This window comes from Pleurodeles waltl, chromosome 6, assembly GCF_031143425.1.
Source record: "Pleurodeles waltl isolate 20211129_DDA chromosome 6, aPleWal1.hap1.20221129, whole genome shotgun sequence".
Taxonomy (NCBI): domain Eukaryota; kingdom Metazoa; phylum Chordata; class Amphibia; order Caudata; family Salamandridae; genus Pleurodeles; species Pleurodeles waltl.
The window spans coordinates 1254423373-1254444055 of record NC_090445.1 but is presented as its reverse complement, the minus strand read 5'-3'; the positions used below and the strand labels follow the sequence as shown (position 1 = coordinate 1254444055).

General features: G+C 42.4%; 1 protein-coding gene across 1 annotated transcript in view; it reads left to right on the top strand.

Annotated features, from left to right (window-relative positions):
* LOC138300789 (cadherin-23-like) overlaps positions 1-20683 on the top strand; it is an 834147-nt gene that overhangs the window by 588587 nt on the left and 224877 nt on the right. The window contains exon 21 of the mRNA XM_069240562.1: positions 16791-16968. Coding sequence (XP_069096663.1) covers positions 16791-16968 — 178 coding nt within the window. The remainder of the gene's footprint in view (positions 1-16790; positions 16969-20683) is intronic.

Sequence of the window (20683 nt, the reverse complement as noted above, 5' to 3'; positions counted from 1 at the left end):
TTGAGGTCCAGGCCTATATGGACACAGGTGCAGCATCACTTTGGTGACTTAAAACTTGGTGTCACCTGCACAACGCCTCCTTGGACAGAGGTACCAGGTTACTGATGTCAATAACCCCACTCAGTCTCTCCCCTTAGGTTTAGTGCAACTTAGTTGAGGGGGAGTTACTGGCCCAAAGCAGGTTGTGATATCACCTAGCTTACCTGTAGACTGTCTCTCAGGTAATGACCTAGAGGCCTCAGGTTGGACTGAGGTAGAGTTTAGGATCATGCATCCATGCTGGGTATCACTGAAGAATTGCTTCCTCTCATTCCAGGTGAAATGAAAAAGCAAAGGAGAGAAAAAGGCCTGAAATCTCAGGATCCCTCTCCACCAACAGGTAAAAAGGGTATCAAAGAATCCCTTCCCCACCCTACCACTAAGGATACCATTCCTGTGGTGGGAGAAACTACTCCTGGGGTGGAACCTGTACCAAAGGAGCCTTCAGCTACCACAGCTGGACTCCCAGAGGTAAAAGTACCTCTCTGTGGAACCACTAAAACAGATGTGCAAAATTCCACTATTTTAGAAAATTTGGAGCAACCCTCCAGCCTCCCCAGATAAATGTTATTACAGCAACCCTGCACTACCTCTGAACACTTAGGACAGCAGCCCTGTCCTAGTGTGGAGTTTATAGGAGAGCAGCCCTGCCCTGCTCCAACACAAGAGAAACAGCAACCCTGTTCTCTCTTTCAGCCATATGGTCAAACGTTTTGTCCAGCTATGGCTTTACTGAGACAGCATCTCTGTCTGCCATTCTCTTCCTTAGGACAGCAACCCTTACTTGACATAGGCCCAGTGGATCCATCCCACTGTCCAACTTTAAAACTTACAAATAGAGCCGGTGAGAATTTTCACTTACATTGTTTGCTAGATAAAAATCTCCAAACAGGGTGATTTACATCCCCACAGGGAAGTAACCATGCAGTGGTTGATAAATGAAGTAACCACTCTATTGCAGATCTACACTCCACTTATCATCACTTAGACAATAAAGTCTCAACTGGCCAAGGTTAGCCTTATTGTCCTTCATGTGGGCGGTGAGGGATAAGTGAGAAAGTAGCCCCTTTCTAGGATGGTTACCCCCACTTTTGGCCTCTTTTTGAGTGTTTGCCAGTGTGTTTCTACTGTCTCACTGGGATCCTGCTAGCCAGGACCCAAGTGCTCATAGTTTAAAACCCTATCTGTCAGTGTGTTTTGCCTGTGTCACTGGGATCCTGCTAGCCAGGACCGCAGTGCTCATAGTTTGTGGCCTATGTGTGTGTTGTCAGTATGCTTAACTGTGTCACTGAAGTTCTGCTAACCAGAACTCCAGTGCTTATGCTCTCTTTTTGTCACTATAGTTTAGTGACTCCATATTCCAATTCCAATTGGCACACTGGACCCCCCTTATAAGTCCCTAGTATATGGTACCTAGGTACCCAGGGCATTGGTGTTCCAGAAGATCCTTATGGCCTGAAACATTTCTTTTACCATCCACAAGGAGCTCAGACAAACCTTTCTTCGGGACTGCCACTGCAGCCTGAGTGAAATAGTGCTTCTGAGACTTCTGGACTTGGTCTCCTCTCTTCACCGGTCTTCAGGTCCAAGAATCTACCTGTTGTTGATGGCAGTCTTGCTTGGTTCTTGCAAAACCTCTTATCACGACTTGTAGGGTGTCCTGAGAAAACTTACAGTACTTTACTCCAACTTTCCTGGGGTCTGGGGTGGGGTGCCTTTCTTACCTTTGGTGTTTTCTTACACTCCCAGCACCCCTCTACACATTACACTTGCCTTCATGATTTACATTCCACTTTCTTTGGGGTTTGTGTTGCCCCTAGGCCCATTGCATTCTATTGTATTTTCTACTGTTTGCACTATTCTATGGCTGTTTACTTACCCTATATTGGTTATTAGTGTATTTATTGTGTATAATAATAATTACCTCCAGAAGGAGTATTTTCTCTAGGATATTGTTGGCCTTGCGTCACTAAAATAAAATACCTTTATTTTTGGTAACACTGAGTATTGTCTTTTATTGTGTATAAGTACTGTGTAACTATAGTGGTATTGCAGGAGCTTTGCCTAAGCTGCTCTGCTGCAGCTACCTCTAGACAGCCTAAGCTGCTATAACACTGCCTACATTTCACTAATAAGTGATAACTGGACATGGTATAGGTGTAAGTACCATATGTACCCACTACAAACCAGGCCAGCCTCCTACATTGAGCTTGCCATGCACCTGATATTATGAATCATGTACTCCTTGCAGTTAGATGGTGTATTTACTGGGCTGAACAATGTTCTGGTTCTTGCAATTTTGTGTGGGGGCTGAGTAACAGGGTGAGTCCTGGGGTGCTAGTGAGCGAGGTGACCAAAACAGTGGTACCTGCACTGATTGTGTTACGGCACCCCCTCTTGAGAGCCCCAGAGGACAGGTAACTGCTCATTGGACTAGTGGGGGGGGGGTGACATATGGTGCATTACTATAAACAGTGCTACTAGTTTTTGTACAGGGAGGATTTTCTCCTCAGTACTGGGTGGGTGTTTTTGGGAATGTTTCAGTTATAGCCACATTCGGCTGTGTTCAGTTGTTGCCCATTGTCGGAAGTAGGGTTGAAGACTGGCAGCAGGTCGTAGGCCATGGTCTGGCTGAACGGGGGAGGTGTGATTGTGTCTGTTCCAACCGACAATACTTGTGCAAATGTTAACATGGAATGTGAGGGGCCTCAACTCCCTGTCCAAGCATTATAATGTGCAGGCATATCTCAAACAATGGCAAACTCAGGTGGTCTTCCTGAAGGAGACACATTTGATGGGTTCAGCTAACCAGACCCTACAAAATAGATGGAGGGGCAAAGTAAATTACACCACATATTCTGCAATTACAAGGGGGGTCCTAATTTGGATCCAATTGGGGGTTTCCTTCAAATCCCATTTGGGGGTGGTGGACAAAGAGGGGCGGTATATACCACTTGGGCGCAGTTTGTTGAGATGCTTGTAGCTTTTCTTAATGTGTATGCTCCCAATGTGACACCAATGTCCTTCCTAGACAGCTTAGCCCCGCTGCTAGTGAGGGTGCTCCATTAGCCCCTCATCATGAGTGGTGATTTTAACTGCATGGGAATGTGGTTGTTGATTGGTCACACCTGCACTGCCCAGCACTTCCCCCACAAAATAGAGAGTATGTATTGAGATGGGATTTGCAAGTCTTGTGGTGAGAGCTCCAACTCCACAAATGCAAATGTTTGTTTTATTAAGAGGTACATGCACTCCATGTTCACTTGGACAAGTTGTTATAGAATGCATTGTCACATGTAAAGGTGGTGGAGGTGGAGTACCTGGCTAGAACACACTCTGATCACACTGTTTTGCTGGAGACTGTTAACTGTGACACACAGAGACACCATATCCCAAATAGGAAACTTAATACTGGCCTCCTGAAAAATCCAGCCATCCATGATACAATGGGTGGGAGTATTGACAACTACTTTGTTGTGACTGAGGGTACTGTTTACTCCCTACTGGTGGAATGGAGGCTTTTAAATTTGTATTACAGGGGTAATGTGTAGTACAATTTCTGAGGGCAGAGTGCAGCAACAAGTGGACCTCTTAGGAAGACTTGTTGCACGGCCTAGAAAAATCAGTGGGGGGGACTATAGCCATTGTGGCTCGACTGCGCAAAGAAATGTAGGCATTTGTTCACCTTGGTTGAGAGACTGCAGGGATATGATTACTGCATATACCTCTCTAAATCTTATGACAATCAGGACAAGACAGGCAAGCTGTTGGTATGGCTGGGGCTCACCAGTCTTTGGCATGAAGAATGAAAGTGGGGGTGAAGTTCATTCACAGTTGGAGAGCAACAATATATTTTAAATTATATTAAAAAAACGGTATGCTCAGAGATAAATGGGTAGTACACAGCAGCTCCATGATTATGTAACTAATATGCAGCTCCTGTGCCTTTTGCTACCAGAGATTGCTGCATTGAGAGAGGCCATCACCGAACAAGAAGTTAGAGGAGCTCTCAAAGAAATGGCAAGGGGCAAGACCCCGGGCAGAGACAGGCTTCCTATTAAATTTTGTGCAACTTACCCCAACCAACTGGTTCCTCAATTGGCCACGCTGTTCAATGCGGCAGTAGAGGCTGAGGAGCTCCCACACTCAGGGGCATGTTTAACCTTTTTGGTGCAAAACTGCAGTAATGCAGTTTTGCACCAAAATGTTAAGCACTGGCTTGTGCCATTCCTGAGCACCAGCCGGGCACCATATTTATGGAGTGGTGCAAGCCTGTGCAAAGGGTGGGCTAGCGTAAAAAAAAAATTACATTAGTCGGGTGGGGCTGGCGGTATGGGACAAGGAGATTTTGCCCCAAAAAATGATGTTAGGCTGGTTAGAGTAAAAAAAGATGACTCTAACCAGCCTAGCATTATTTTCTGACGCAAAACTATCCATACCACATGACTCCTGTCTTAGAAAAGACAGGTGTCATGCCCACCACCCCAATGGCCAGCACAGGGTATGGCCATTGCACCCTGTGCCATTCAGGGACCCCCAAGTTAAGCCCCCGATGGCACTTGAATAAAAAATAAAAAAATTACTTACCTATACTTACCTGGGATGGGGTCCCCCATCTTCCGGTGTCCCTGTAGTGTGGGTGGGGGTGTTGCTGGGGCTTGAGGAGGGCACCTGTGGACCCATTCCATGGTATTTAACCATGAAAATGGGTCCACAGGCCCCTTAACGCCTGATCTGACCGAGGTTTTAAATAATGGCAAAGCAAGCTTTGCACCATTATTTAGCCCCTCCTCCCACTCGTGCGTTATTGTAGCATAGGGAATAAATATGGGGCTACAGGGTTAGCACCATTTTTAGATAGAAACGCCTTTCTTGCATCTCATTGACGCAAGGTAAGTTCATGCATCTAAAAAATGGTGCAAACTCCAAAATGTTGACATTAGATGGGTCTAACGTCAAGATATAAATATGGAGTTAGTTTTGTGCTGAATTTGTGTTAAAAAATGATGCAAATTTGGCGCAAATGGAGTATAAATATGCCTCTCAATGTGCAATATACTTAGCAAGATATTGGCCAATAGACAAATACCCTACTCACAGAAGATAATTCACCCTGAGTAATCGGGATTCATCCTGTCACTCTTTTCAACTGCATTAGGCACCTAATCCAGGTTTTGCACTCTTCAGAGACTGCATCCCCAACAGCCCTGGCTCTAGTGATTAATATTTAAAAAGCATGTGATTGCCTTTCCTGGGACTACTTATACATCGCAATGGCAGTCATGGGGTTCAGTATTATCTTACTCAAATGGACGAAGTGGTTGTATGCAAACCAAATAGCTAGAGTAAAACAGGCGGCATTACCTCTACCAGCTATGTGGTGGGTAGAGGCACCATGCAGGGTTGCCTGCTCTCTTTGCTGTTGTTTGCAATCATGCTGGAACCCCTCGCCATTGTCTCTGGCAGGGTGTGCAATATCAGGGACCTGTAGTTAATGATGTCCCCCTCCACCTCACCCTGTATGTGGATGTTGTTACTATACCTGACGGGTGAGACAGAAGACGTGTGTAGCTTTCAAAGCATTTGAACAGTTTGTGGTGCTGTTAAGTCTGTGTGTCATTTGGAAATTGTCCTGTGTGAATCCTGTCACAGACCCTGTGAGGGGGGAGATAAGCATGCAGTTATAGGGAACTCCCTGTGGAAGTCAGTCAAATGCCAGCACAAGAGGTTCCATATTTACCGGACAGAGAATCTCCTGTTAGATGGCAATAGCATTGCAACAATTGCCTATCTGCAACAAGGTGCTAAATTTTATCAGACGCTTCTGTGCTAGGCAAGATGACCCTGATAAAGATGATCATACTCCCCTGGCTGGTATATTTCTTCACAGCCTTCCTGATTCTGATTACCAGGAGCATTTTTCAGGATATTGATACCTTGATCCTACTGCTCATTTGCGGACCCTGTAGGAAAAATATCTTGCTTGTGAAGTTGAGATTCACCACTTCAGAGGAGGGAATGGTGGTCCCATATTTTGATCTTTATTTTTTAACAGCATAGCTGCTGTGAGTGAGGCATCGGTGGGACCCTTTTTCGGGAACTTGCCGCAGAGACACTATGGACTCCCCCTTGCGAACACCCTGGTGCACCTGCTGCTGGCCCCACCATTAAGAGGGATGCTGCTCATATCGCTCTATTATGGGTGGGCCTGGGCACTACTGTGAATAAGGAAATGGGTACCATTACGCTTGTGGACTCCTGCTTACATTTCTATTTGGCTTACCGCACTGGAGCATGTGGAATAAATTGTGCAACTAGGTGGATCTGGGAATCACTGCGGTGGAGGACCTGTATATGGATGGCCCAATAGCCGATTTCGCAGTCCTCACGGAAGAGTATGGGGTACCATCGACCCATTTTCTGTTGTACACTGCACTCACTGCAGGGATGCTCTGATTGTGACGTGTTGGAACAGCCAAACACCCAGCCAAACATGTATTCAACGGATCTGCAAGATGAATGAGCGGTGGCATGCAATTTCATTGCTGTACTGTGCACTCCTGGACCAGTCGAAGAGCAACCTGGAACCACTCCATGAAACATGGCTTGGGCCTCAGCTCTCCTATCAGTAGCTCCAACTGGGCAAAGATAATAGAGCACATCCCATAGTGTCACCCAATAGGAGATTCCAGCTCATACATTATTATTACCTCCTTCAAGTGTACATAACACCCGTGTGTAAACCTGATGTTCCCAAATGCTAGGGCTAGATGCTCCAGGTGTGGGGAGGAGAAGGCCATATGGTCTGGCTCTGTCCTGCACTGCCTATGCACTGAAACTGAGTGCTGGTGATCATCGGGGTGAATACTGACACGTCTCTATCTGGGAACCTGGGTGTATACTTGCTGGAGAGCTTTAGCAGGAGAAAGGCCGCTGCCTCCACAACTATGTTTGCGGAGTTAGCACAGATTTTAGATGGATGACAATTGGTGACAGAGTGAAGAAACCCAAAAGGCACTGAGATATGGAGCTGGCAAGCTGAGCCAGATTTGAGAGAATAGTGCTGCATGGAGAGGTTACCAGAGAGCTGAGTCCGGGGTCTGCATAGATGCTTGGGCACAATTACTACAAGAGATACCACACATTGACGACAGAGGGCTGGTGATTTATGGTGACACGTTGTGGGACTCCCCTCAAGGAATTGGAAAACTGCAAGATCACACAAAGTCATGCAACTCTAGCTGTTGTCAGCCTGGAGGAGCCCTTATTTAACCTCTTTGGCTCACAGGAATTAGGATAAGGGTCACTATATGTTTGGCCTGCCTCAAAAGTGAGAGTCATAGCATACTGACATAAATGTATAAATATTGCTTCCCTTTGGCACCGTACTTCCATGGTTGGGCAATTAGAGCCAGATTTATGAGAATTTGGTGCAGGGCTGTGCAGCAAATCATCTTGGTGTACTGGCCTGTGTCAAAGGGAAAGGGCAGGAATGAGCGGTATCTATGCAAAACAGCACATTCCTGTCCCTTCCAACTGCTCTTGCACCATTTTGGATGCCTATCGCCTATGCAGGCACCCTTGCATCATGATGCAAGGGTGTCTTTGTTGCCAGAAGGATTGTTTTAGTGCAAGCAGGGTCACCTTCCTGAGCAAAAGCAACAATCCTGGGAGGCTTTTTCCTCTTTCTATGTGTGCTGCAGAGAGCAGCACACATAGAAAGAGAAATAAAGTATTTTGTCCCCGTTGTGTCTCCCTTGGGGTGGCATAAGGTTTTGGCGCACCCCAGGTTTACGGACTCTCATAAATCTGGGCATGAATCTAAATCTATGGGTGTTGGGTGGGAAAACCCATCGAAACAGCTATGTAACACCTCCTTGGCACAGAATAAGGCAATTCAGCTGTTTGCGCTGCCTTGCCTTACTCCAGATGTATGAGGCCCTTCTAAGCCATGCAAAGTTGCTCTGTTTTGCCTCATAGTTATGGCTGAGAAGTTTGCACTGCTGCTGCATCATTAAACGTGATGCAGGGGCGGCACAAGCTTCTCATAAGTTCTCTCTAAACCTCTTAGTTTGGTTTAGTTTACAGTTTGTTATATTTGCAAAATATTCAAACGTATAATGCGGATGACTCTGTACTGCGTTCCATTGCTGTAGTTTGGGAGGGAGAGTAGAGGGATAAGAGCTATGGCACCAGTCAGTCTACATTATTGCAGTGAACATACTTTTCCAAGAAAAAGTGAGGACCAATAAAAAAAAACTATTTTTTGTAGAATGTAGTATAATTGTTTCACCTTTACATGTTTGCAGCTGACACCTGCTACAGTTGCTGGAATCCATGAGGTAGCTTGGCTTCCAATATACCATTCAATATGCTGAGCCTGGAAAGATAGTGTTTTCACTGAAACCTGATGATCAGTCAGTAGTCACATATATTCTTTGCTAACTCCACTAAAGTAGACTAGAACTTTATCTCTTTGTTGGTGCACATATAGGGCTGCAGATCTGTTGTCTATGAGAAGGCTGCTTCATGAACTCAGGCTCTGGCCAAGCACTTTATTATGAAGGCCTCCCCTAACAACTCCAAGCAGGTGGCATGTAGATCAAGCTCCTTGGGACTCTACCTGCCACCTGTCGTCGAGAATCCACCTCAGCTATCAACTAACCATGACAGCAGGCTTCCAACTGTATTATTTTGCTTGAAGATTTCCTGAAGTTGAAGATGGAATATCCATTGCACATTTGCTCTGTTCTTGTTTCCAGCATGGTCTGTATCCAAATTGTGTAGGCCAGTCCAAGCCTTATGTGCTAGTGCTAGGAGCATTCTGAATGGGGTTTCTCAATAGCTCCATTTCACATTCTTGTACTGCCTATGATATAGACTCAATCCCCAGATAGATCTCTGCATTTCAGAAGTAAAAATGTCTCCCATATGGCCAGCTGAGATAAAGAAAGAAGGCACAAGTCATCCATCTTTTCTATAGTGGAGGGCTTTTCTTAATGGATATGTAGCCTCTTTACCTAGTTGGGAAGAATGGACAGCCTGTTTACTGGTCCTGTCACTGACTGAAGGGTTGAAATATTATTGGAATATCAGGGTGCAATAGTTATAGGTAAATGGATGGATGAGGAGTTATTGCTTTATCCATCCTTATAATAACCCTAGAAGTGAATAATCCTCTGTTGGTCAACATGTGGATCACCTAGCGCTAGGTTTGTGAATTAAAACAAGTCAATCTTCTTTGTAAAGGAGTCCCCAAAAAATACTCTGGGCTATTAGAAGAGCCTACACCAATTGTGGTTAGTCTTCAGACAGAAGCCTTTCAGCATCTCTGCTATTATTTCGTATTTGGTGTTGTCAATGAGGCATGCTCCAACTGCTTCCATACAATCAGATTCACAAGGTTTGCTAGCTTGACTAAGGTTTAGCCTCTTACCTAAAACCTCTATATTCACCAAATAATCTGACATTTCCAATACCTTGTTCTGGCAAGTATTCTTGAATCAACTAAGTTTCTTTTAGTGGTATCTTGCAGAGTTAGGTAAAGTGTCAACAAATCTTGATCCAACTACAGAACAGCTATCAATTTGGTCAAGGGAATTCTTCTTGTATTCTGTTTCTTATTTCCTTGCTCATCAGCATGTGTGACCTAAATGGGCATTGGTACCCAGTCTGAAAGTATTGAATGAATCATAGTTTAATTCCCTTTCTGAATGAATACAATGCAAGAGCACTAAAAGTGTCTTTACCTTTGGAAAGGCACAATAAGATAGAAGAGGAGCCAAACCAGAAAGTCAGAGCACTGGATATTCAGGTACAACATATTCATTGTTGCAGTTTTGAAATGGACTTTGGCTTCCCTCAGGGTCTCTGCAAACAGTTATTCCTAAACCCAATAGTGCTACGTTGCTTTGAGAAATTAAAGCAAGAAAAGCATATTGTTTGCTGACATGTCATGCCATGCAGTTCATCATCTGACTGATTTCATTGTGGAATACATTCAGGGGCATATTTACTAAGGGCTTGCATTGCTCTTCCATGCCGAAAGTCATCGGAAAGCTACACAAGTAATGGTATTTACTAAACCACTCAAAACCACCTTTCATGGCTCTGTGTTGTTTAGTGAATTCAGAGTAATGCAATGCAGTGCATATTCCTGCCTTGCATTATCTTGAGGCAGAAGGCGTTCAAGGCCCGTCTGGCCATAACGGGCATTGGGCATTTCCCTGGGAGGCTGATATGGTGGGGGCTGCTTTAGTTACTCAGGGCAGAGTGCAGCAGTTTTAAAAGCACTGCAGAGTTCCTTTGATATCCAACAGTTTTCAGGCAACAATGCAAGTGGCAAGATAAATCTTGTGGTTAATGTACCTACTGTAGAGAGATTGCTTTGTCTCGTTGCAGTTTTGACTTATCTAAGGTAGCGCAGAGGGTTCTTATGCCTGCTACAAAGAAAGTGTACAAGGCAGGTTATAAAACAGTATTTTATGTGAATACTTCAGTGGAATACTGCTTTTGTCACAGAGATCCTTTTATTACTGTGCAGTTCATAAGTTACATTCATGATCTAGCACAGTAAGATATGAACTGCCATCAAGGAGCTACTTGTAAACTGCATGGTATAGGTTAGAAAGTTATGTTTTTTTCCCAGTCTTTGATAATCCTAATTTTGCTAAACAGGGTTTGTTTGGGTAAAAATAAATTGTTATTTGTAAAACCAACCCTAACCACTGTGTTACGTTACATTCTGAATTCTAAGCTTATGCTTCCCCAGACCAAGCACTCTTAAAAATGCTTACCAGTATGGATGACGTGTTTCCTACACCTTGTAGTCCCCTTTGTCTTATAGAACATTTTATTTGCACTGATTTACACGCACACGATTTATTGTCTCTGTATGTGTGTGTGATGTAAAGTGCTCCAGCGGCCTACCCTGGTAAAGAGGCGATATAAAACAAATTAAATACATGTTAGAGACACGCCATGGAGAAATGAGAGGCACTGTTAGAGGGTGATGTTGGGGGAATTATTGAAGTGGCCCAATAAAAATTGCTGTATCCTGTTGCACTGTACGGTCATAATTTACTATACTTCAAAATCTAATACAATTGAATGTGTGATGAAAAATGTGTTGTAGAATGCACCATATCTGCAATTGTCTTCCAAATGTTCTTCAGGGGTGGAGATTGCCGGCTCCCAAGCCCTATTGTAGTGATCAGACTTGCATGCTGTGTAGCCTCTGTCTGGCAAAATTTGTTAGGGCTGCTTTGGGTTTCCAGCCCAGCTCTGGAGGCATTCCATGGGTTGAGTGTAGGTATTTCCACACATCCACCCATGGTTTTTGGCAAAACCCCAGATTTACTAAAGCCAGTAATCCGGGGATTGCACCAAAATGCTGCACCTCCCTAACTCAAGCATAAGAAGGAGTCTTATCATTTTTCCTCCTTGTTAGTTCTTTCTGTGAGTACTGTATTCTGCACAACAAACAGAATGAGGAAAATGCCTCAAAGAATTGTTTTTGTTCAGGAAGGTGTCCCTTTCTGCACGAAAACAATCCTGCTCGTAGCTCAGGCAACATTGCAGAATGGCGCACGGGTGCCTGCATTGGCGCTAGGCTGCCACAAGGGTGCCAGCACTAGGAGACAGAAAAAATGCACCATATCTCAGTAGATGTGGCACATTTCTGCTGATTCCCTTTCACACAACACAGCTCAACAAGTTGCCTTGCATCACTGTGTTGCATAAAATATTAGTAAACATACCCCAGTGTGATATTAGTACACACTGAGAACCCAGTGCATTCTGGCACGTGGAGCTCTTCTTATTTTAATATATACTTTGTTTGATTCAAAGCCAGGTTCTCCGTGCACTTCAGTAATTTTCTCCCCTATGTTTCACTGTCATTACCGATCTTTAGAAGAGCTTAGCTATTAAGTAATTGTTCTGACTTGAACACGTCAAGCAGTCCTATTGAAAACATTCCTTGCATCCATGGTAACTTCATCAGATTGCGACGATGACTCAACAGTGTTCTACTTTAACATTTCTTCTGTGATATGTGTACTTAGGGGCTTTTATATTTAAAGGGAGTTGTTAAACTAGAGTTATCATCTTAAATTCTTGACAAACGTTGGGCAGCTATTTCTTCAGTTCTACTCAACTGTTCTTTATTCTGCAGCCTTTGAACTTCAAAAACTGCAGAAAGATGTGCATAATATGAAATGCAGCTATTTTTGCCCCAAAGACATTAAGATGGTCCTTCTTGAACTTTCATGAATGGACGATATTGTTATTTATATATGCCTAAAGCTCCCGATTTACATTAATAGTTAACAGTGCCTCTAGAATATGCAATGGTACAGTAAAATATTAACTAAGGGCAAAGTGCTGGATGAACTACGACAAACTCACTCAACCCAGTATAAAAGAAGTACCCAGCAGTGAAAAGACGTCCCCGAAAGCGACAAGCTTCTCTAAAACAATGTGTGAAGTATTTTAGCAACAATAAAACAATATTACACTCAAGCAACTGGCAAATAAAAATATTAATTCAGTTTAGTAAAAAGGAACAAAACTGTGGTCCCCAGTGTCAGCCCCGTTACGCCCGACTGTCTGGAGTTAATAGTGGGGGCATCGGTGACTTTAGATGGAAGGGTTATTGTGAATTCCAATTTGAACCCGAGAGTCCCTAAATATGAATTATGAGATATTGGTAATTCACTATTCCCCTGATTATTCATCAATACTTCCCTGTATTTCACCTACAGATTGCAGGTGCGTTCAGCAGTAAATATCACTAGCTAGAATGTGAGGAATTCTTCGAATTATCGTAGTTTTCATAAACCTGATGGGGCTATAAACTCCGTTTCTTGGCCTAAACACTATTACTCAGGCACTTTTAATAATGATTAAAATGAAAAAAAAGGATAAAGACGGATGAGGAGGACTTTTAAAGAAAAGGTAAAAAGATTTCATATGAAAAATATGAAGGCAGAACAGAGCGCTCATCACAGTGTTAGGGTGCCTGTGCTTGTCAGATAAAACTTAGCATATCAGCCTGGTCAATTGTTTTAGCTACTAAATTAGAGACTTTTCTGCCTTTACCCTCTTCCTACATTCAATCTTAGTCACTTTTTTGGAGCTCAAATCCTCTAATACCACACAGGAGTGGCTGCCGCAAATCTACATGGGGCGGTGTGGGGGACGGGAGAGAAAGATAAATACAAATAAAAAATAAACATACCTTTTCTGACATTGCCGGCCACCGTGCGCTCCTCTTCTGGTGGTGTCCCAGCAGTCCCTGGGGCACTAACACAGGCTCCCCAAGCAATCCTGGTCTGCTCTCATGCTATACCTAGATACCACATTAGTTAAGTGAATGATATCATATCACAGAGCATGTATTATTTATGCTTTCATTAGAGGTAGTCAAACAAGGAGTGGCACCAGGGAGTCAACCTTGGTCCTGAAAAGGGGCCTAGGGGTAAGGTTCAGAAACATGTAGACTGGGAAGTCAGGTACATTACATCCCCCATTTCCGCAGCCCCTTCTTAATCATACAGCCTGCAAGAGATCTATTAAATAATCAGAATTACTAGGAGAGAGGTATTTTTAACTTCCTAATACCACACCACTCCTATCCCTCTTGTGATTCACATTGACGAGACTACATTAGTGCTCCCATGTATCCCGTAGGTCGTAGCACGCCCCGCTCTGTAGCGGAACAGCAAGGGACCCAATGATGAAGATTGCCCCCAAGGGGTAATCCTGGTGGGTGAGGGTTTTTCTAAGAGGAAAATCCTTTTTCCTATCCCTCCTGGGGTAGTTATTTTAGCTGGGCTTCATTTATAATGTTATATAGACAATAAGGAGGACAGACCCAGCCCCACAACCTCCTTCTCAATCTTTGTTTTTGAATAATTTTAAAATAAGCCAACGACCTTCCAAATCTGATTCTTGTGTAATTAATGAGTCATTCAATGATAGTTTACATAGAATTGCAACACCATTGCATTTACCTGAGCCTGGTGAGGTAAAGTTCAACCCATTGTCCAACCCATTGTCCTATTAGTTTCTACATCTCCATGTATACAATGTGTTTCTTGTAAATGAGATATGTCAGCTTTTACTTTGGCTAAAAGAGACAACGTTTTTTGATTCTTGATGGGTGAACCCAACACTTTAACATTCCACGAAAATACACGTGCTGTCATACAGAAAGAATATGAAGAAAGGATGACCATCAAAGAAAATGAACTAAACTGGAAAAAAGCAAGAAGTAAAAGAAAGAGAAGAGAGAAAAGAAGCAAAGGGAAAAGGAGCAAAGTAAGAAAATACAGTAACAAAATAAGACAACATAACTACATTTGGGAAAACAGGAGGATGCAAGTAACATACCAGTAAGCAAAACAAATGACTGAGGATAGTGAGACCACAAGGGGAAGATGATGTAACCGGAATCGAGAGGCAACCAGGAAGGGACAATCCAGACTTTACTTACATAAAAACACAGAATAGAAGAAGTAAATTGGGAATGTAGAAATTTAGAGGAATCCATAACTTCAATTTAACAATTGTCAATAAACTTCTTCAAAGAAACTGGGTCAGTGTACATTGTTGTTTTATATTTATAAGGCACCTTAAGGAGACATGGGTGAAATAGGCCTAAACTGGCACCAAGGAAACAAAGAGCAGGGTGCATGTCCGAAAACCTTTTCTGTCTATCCACAGTGGGTTTGGTGAAGTCTTGAGAAAAGCAGAGTGAGTTACCATACCAAGTAATGCTACCTTTAGTTTGGCAGCTTTGAGTACAGTGAGGAGATCCTGGTTCTCCAAAAAGAAGATCATAACTCCAGGAGGTCTGTGTAATGTTGAAGGGAAATGGGGGTGATGACTAAGTCTTTGAGCTCTTTGTATGTTCAAATTAGTTGATTCAGACATATCTAAGACTGTTGAAATAAAGGACTAAAAGAATGAATTTGGTTGAGGGCCTTCCACCCCTCCACAGGACCTTAAATGAGAAGGGGATTGTGTCTATTGCGGTTCTCCAAATCCTTTGTTAGTTTTTTAACATGCACAACTTTGGTTTGAAGTAGTTTAACATCTTGGGCAGTGTCTTGTATGCCACTGATTCATTTTTCCCATTTTCTCAAATCGATTCTCCATTAAAGACCATTTGTCACCTAGGTGTTGGAGTTTCTTATTTGTGTGTATGTAAGGTTTAAAGCACAAATTTCCTCCAGATTGAGCTCCATGGAGACAGAGGAGATAGTTCAACAGGCAAGGGAGGATCTTTTTTTGGTCTTTTATTAGTTGGAAGAAGAGTTGTTATAGGCATCTTAGTGACAGTTTTAGCGGAGCAAGGGGCAGTGAAGAATAAACATGATGGAATATTCTTGTGAGGATTGCCAAGAACTTCCATTGTGGGATCAAGAATAGCAAAGGAGTTCTTTATAGCAATAGAATATTGAGCAGACAAGGGAGTGACATGTTCAGTAAGTTTGAGGTTTCTGGTTTTGCCCATAAGTTTGAAAATCTCAGGAGAAAATGGCAACAATGCTTGGTGAATTTATAAAAAAGACCAATTTGAGACAAACTTCTAGACCTTTCCACACAAAAGTGTTCTTGAGAAACCAAGTGAGCAGGGTATGAAGTGTATAGATTAAGCAGAAAAAATCGGAGTTTAAATGACAAGGCTCGAAGAATAATGAGCCGACATTTACCTCAGCAATAAATTCAAAATAGCGGGTGCATAGATAGTGCACCTCCCACAGTGTCAGCAAACATCAGCAAGCATTAGAGGCAGAGTGTTCAAATGGGGATGTGACTGAGCAGGAGGGGCTCTGCTGTGCTCATGACTCACTGGTTGTGTTATTTAGCCGAAAAGGTGATGACAGGCCAGATATATCCTTGTGGTCGCTCCTCAGCTCTCCATCATGTGGCCATTTTTATTAGGCATCAAGCCACGTAATGTTTCTTAACCCGCTGTCCCAGAACAGGGGTCCACAACTGTTTAGAAAATGTAATCATATTAGCAGATTAAGATTAATGAAGTTGTAAACATAAAAAACCAAATTTGAAAAAGTTTAAATGCTCTGAACTATGGAAGGAATTGGAAACTGGAGGCTATAAATGAAATTGGCACCCTTAGCTTAAATAGTGGGAGCAGCGCAAATACAACAAATAGAATCTAATCTAGATAGATGGCGATCTCCATCGAAGCACTGATATGCATTGATACGAAGACAACATGCACTAGGAGGAAAAAAGTCAAATGTGATATGTTAGACTACCATATCGCTTCAACTCTTAGAAATAAAATAACATTTTGAAAAGCTCCGACCTTCCTGTTAAAATGAATATTTAATTATTCGTATATTTTTTGGTTTGTAAATTAAAAACAATAATTCATAATTTGTTTATTTATTTGATGTCAACTTTTTTCTCTTTTTTTCGTGTATTGTTTTGAGCTTCAAATCATAGAAATTGTCTACGGTGGGCGTCCTAGGCTTTCAGCTGTGATTCGGTGGTGGTCCACAGACCTTAACAAGTTAAGAACTGCTTTTATATGTAGTTAGCTCCATTCAGATCAAGCCACCGCCTGTGCATAGAATACAATAGTACCTGCTAAATGTAATATGAAATTGATGCTCAAAGTTTTGCCTAACAAACATAAATCACATTGTTGTTTCCGTATAGCTGCCCATATGAATTCCAAATTATATTTTATCTTGTGTTTTTGCTTTGTGCATCAGGTGCTGATCACGGTCTTGGATGTTAATGACTACAGACCTCAGTTCTCCAAAAGCCAGTTCACTACAAGTGTCTTTGAGAACGAGCCTGCGGGGACGTCTGTCATTGTAATGACAGCAGTGGACCTGGATGAGGGTGACAACGGCATACTGACTTACGACATTCAGGGACCTGGCATGGGTAAGCAGCCCTTTTCTACCAGTTGTGTGGCTAGAGGAAGCTCATATGCAACAAGTAGCAGAAAATGTTTCTCTTAATGTTCATCTATAGAATTGAAAAGTTGTAAATGGTTTCAAAAGGATTGTACATAGTAAACATTTCTAGAAGTTATTAACTGTAGAGACATCGTACCAGTTTTTAAATCACTTTGCCTGCCATCTGGTATTTCATTACAGTTCTGGGTCACCAATGAGTACTGGTGGTGGAGGCAGTTGAGATAGAGAATCCTTGGCCCTACACCACATTACTCCTGTCGGATTCAGACGTTTTGGTCCTCCTGAGTATGGTGCAGCTTGAATCTCTTTGATACAGCCAAAAGGACTCCTTGTCTGAGCATCTTCACATCACTTTGAGTGGCTTGTCTAGGTGTAAAATGTTGCATTAATCTGAGCTATGGATAATACCTGGCAAAATGAGCAATAAACTAGAGCGACTGGAATGCAGCCCATGGTAACTACATTTGTGTAGATTATTTTAATATTTCCATTTGTCATCTTTTTCTCAGTGGTGCACCAACCTCCCAACACCCCTCCCGTCCCAAATCTAAAGAGATGCCAGCAAAGCAGTCGAAAGCACCAGCACTCTGGTGCTACTCTGTCATTTTGACAGTGCTGCTTCTAACCGTGGATGTTGCTTCTTCTCTCTGAAACAGTGGGGTGTCGCAGGGAAGGAGAGGTATAGTGAACTCAAGGGAAGATGGGTAGGATGGCAAGTCAGCAGATAGATGGTGTGACAGAGCATGATAGAACGTTTTTAATTTTTCAAGGCTATGCAATGAGGGAAGAAGGTGAGAGTGGTAGGAAGATAGGTACATTATTGTGTGGACATGGCACCAGCAGAGTAGGTATGTCAATTACAGCTGATATATGGCAGCTCTTCTTACCCATTGCTCATGAGAGAAGAGGCAGGGATGATGAGACCCCTAGATAAAATCATACAGTTGGTAATTATCAGTGTCAGAGATGTTTTACACATCAGAGTTACAAGTGAGAATCAATCCAAGGTTTGTTCTGGCTGTCTGATGTGACCTTGAATCCCTTCATGGGCAACACTGGTTGTCATTACTAATTCATGTGTGCAGTTCTAAACGTTGTTAATAAAATTATCAAGATCAACAAATTGTAAGTTACCAACTGTAAAAAGCCGCATAACTGGACTTTAGAGAAAGTGAATACTGTAACTAGCCAATGTTTGATACTAAAAGATTTATATTATTTGTGGATGGTGCTACTTAAAAGGTAAACTAAATGTAGTGGGTAATTTAAACCCTGATACTAAAATCAGGTGCAAAAACCCTGCTGCTCTATTGTCCTGTGCACCTGCCAATGAGTTCTGTTTAAAAATAATTCTGATGCACAAATAAGTCAAATAAAATAATGATGGATGGCATACTTTAAGTAGGCTTAGCTACTGCTAATTACCCTGAGTTGCATTCCAGTCCATCATTTTTGCACATTACACCACTTCTGGTAGGGGATCAACTACGCCAAATCATTCTAGGACTTGCACGAAAGAGAACCGTTTTCCCCAACCTGCTAGGTCATGTCTCCGGTGTCCTGGACCACAAGCAACCCTTGACATATTTGGCCTTGCTGCTTCACACACTTATACTCACCACTCCACATTTCAGAACACCACACAACAATATACTCCAAATAATACCACACTATCCCACAATAAAATCTTCCATTAACTACCAACTATCAAAATGTACTATACAAAGTAGAGTCAACTGCACTACACCAAGTACCCTTACTGTGCTGACCTGCACCACAGGGAGAGGGTAGGATTGTACCGTTTTTATGAAATACAGTGCATTCCTGTTCTTTAGGCAGCCTATCACCAATGCAGGCACCCTTGCACCATGAAACATAGGTGCCCATGTAGCATGCAGGATTGTTTTTGTGCACAAAGGGGCACCTTTCCTGCACAGGAACAATCCATGGAGGCTTTTTCCTCGTTCTATGTGTGCTTCACACAATTTGTGCTACATGTAATGCAGAAGACATAGAAAGAGGAAAAACGAGGAGAAGTAAAGATATTTCTCCTTGTTAAGCCTGCCCTAGGTAGATGGACGATTTAAACGCATTCCCAGGTTTACAAGTTCTTTTACATCTGGGAATGTGTCAAAACACATTGGTGTTGTATGGGAAAACCCACGGCAATGCCTATGGAGCGCCCCCTGATGCAGAGTAAGGCAAAGAAGAAATGTATGCTGCTTTACCTTACTCCACATCTATGAGGCCATGCAAAGCCATGCAAAGGGGCTTTGCGTGGTCTCATAGATATGGATCTGCAGTCTGTGGCACTGGAGTGTCAAAAAAAGTGAAAGTCTGGAGGCATACAGGGCTTGTAAACATGCCCTTAGGTCCACCCCGGTTCAATATTTCATGGTTTTATTTCTACCCTAAACTTCCAGCGCACCGCGCAGTACTCAGGAGGCCTGCTGCTGCCCTTGTGGTCTGCGCTATCCCTTGCCCAGGAGAACCACGTGTGAGTTTGAAATGACTATAGCAACTCAAGTAGCAAGTAGCTCCCCATCAGGCAAATCATTGCACCCAGCAACATGGTTATTTGATGTGTTTAAGGGTCTTCTTCCCTTTCTGAGCTCAGTCTTTGGTGAGTTCGTGAGCCTCTATCTGAGATGACTGCATGAGGCAATACATGAAGGAGAAAAATATAATTTCAGAGTTATTGATCTATCTCTTCATATCCAGACATTTTCTGTCAAGGAGACAAATGTACCGTCATTGAAAAAGTGTCTACAGTTACGATTATCACATGGTTCCCAACAGAAAGTTGAAGATCGATTATAAAATGTGTAGCTATTGCATACCAAGGTTCAAGAGCCACTGAAAAAAGCTGGGAATATCTAAACAGCTTAGAATCAGAGGTTTATGTTGCGGATGGACAGAACAAGCAAAGCATAATCAGCAGTTAACCACTAAAAACATCATAACACCAAATGTTTAATAATTTTGACTCCTCCATGAATCAGGACACAAATTCATTAATTCCTTTTATAAGTTCTTAGTGAAAATATAAATAGCATTTTGACTAAAAATAAAACTCATTTAATAAAATCAAGGTGGTTTTTGGATGAACATCAGCCAAATACTTCAGATCCCTCAGTTCTTATGTAGCCATAGCTCCTCCTAGAAAGGGATACACAATTCCAGTAGGTTGATGATCAGTCTAGGTAATAGCAGAACAAGAGTCCAGCAGAAATATGAGTGATGGTAAAATCCTAATGTGCAAAGAATAACGACTATCATACTTGGCAGTTGTTCCTACATTGAAGATTTGTAGAGCACTGCTAATTCTTATAGTCATTTCATATTTCAGATGTTTCTTTAGAGCCTATTGAAAACATCCACATTCACTACAAGCAGGGCCACTGGAGTTATGCGACAGAGGAGCACTAAATTATGGAACAAGCTTGACTAAATAATGCAGCAATAAAAGCCAAAATACGTGGCAAAATGCAGATTTGTTTATAGTAGTACCTCATCAAATTTTAATTTTTACACATGACTTTCTAGGTAATAATTTCATCTCATTACTACCAGCTTAACAATTAACAGCTGAAAACAAACCTAAACAACTGAAAGATGACTAGTTGACGTTTGTGAAGGGCCTTCCACTGTAAGTGAACACATGTTGCTATGTTTTTAAT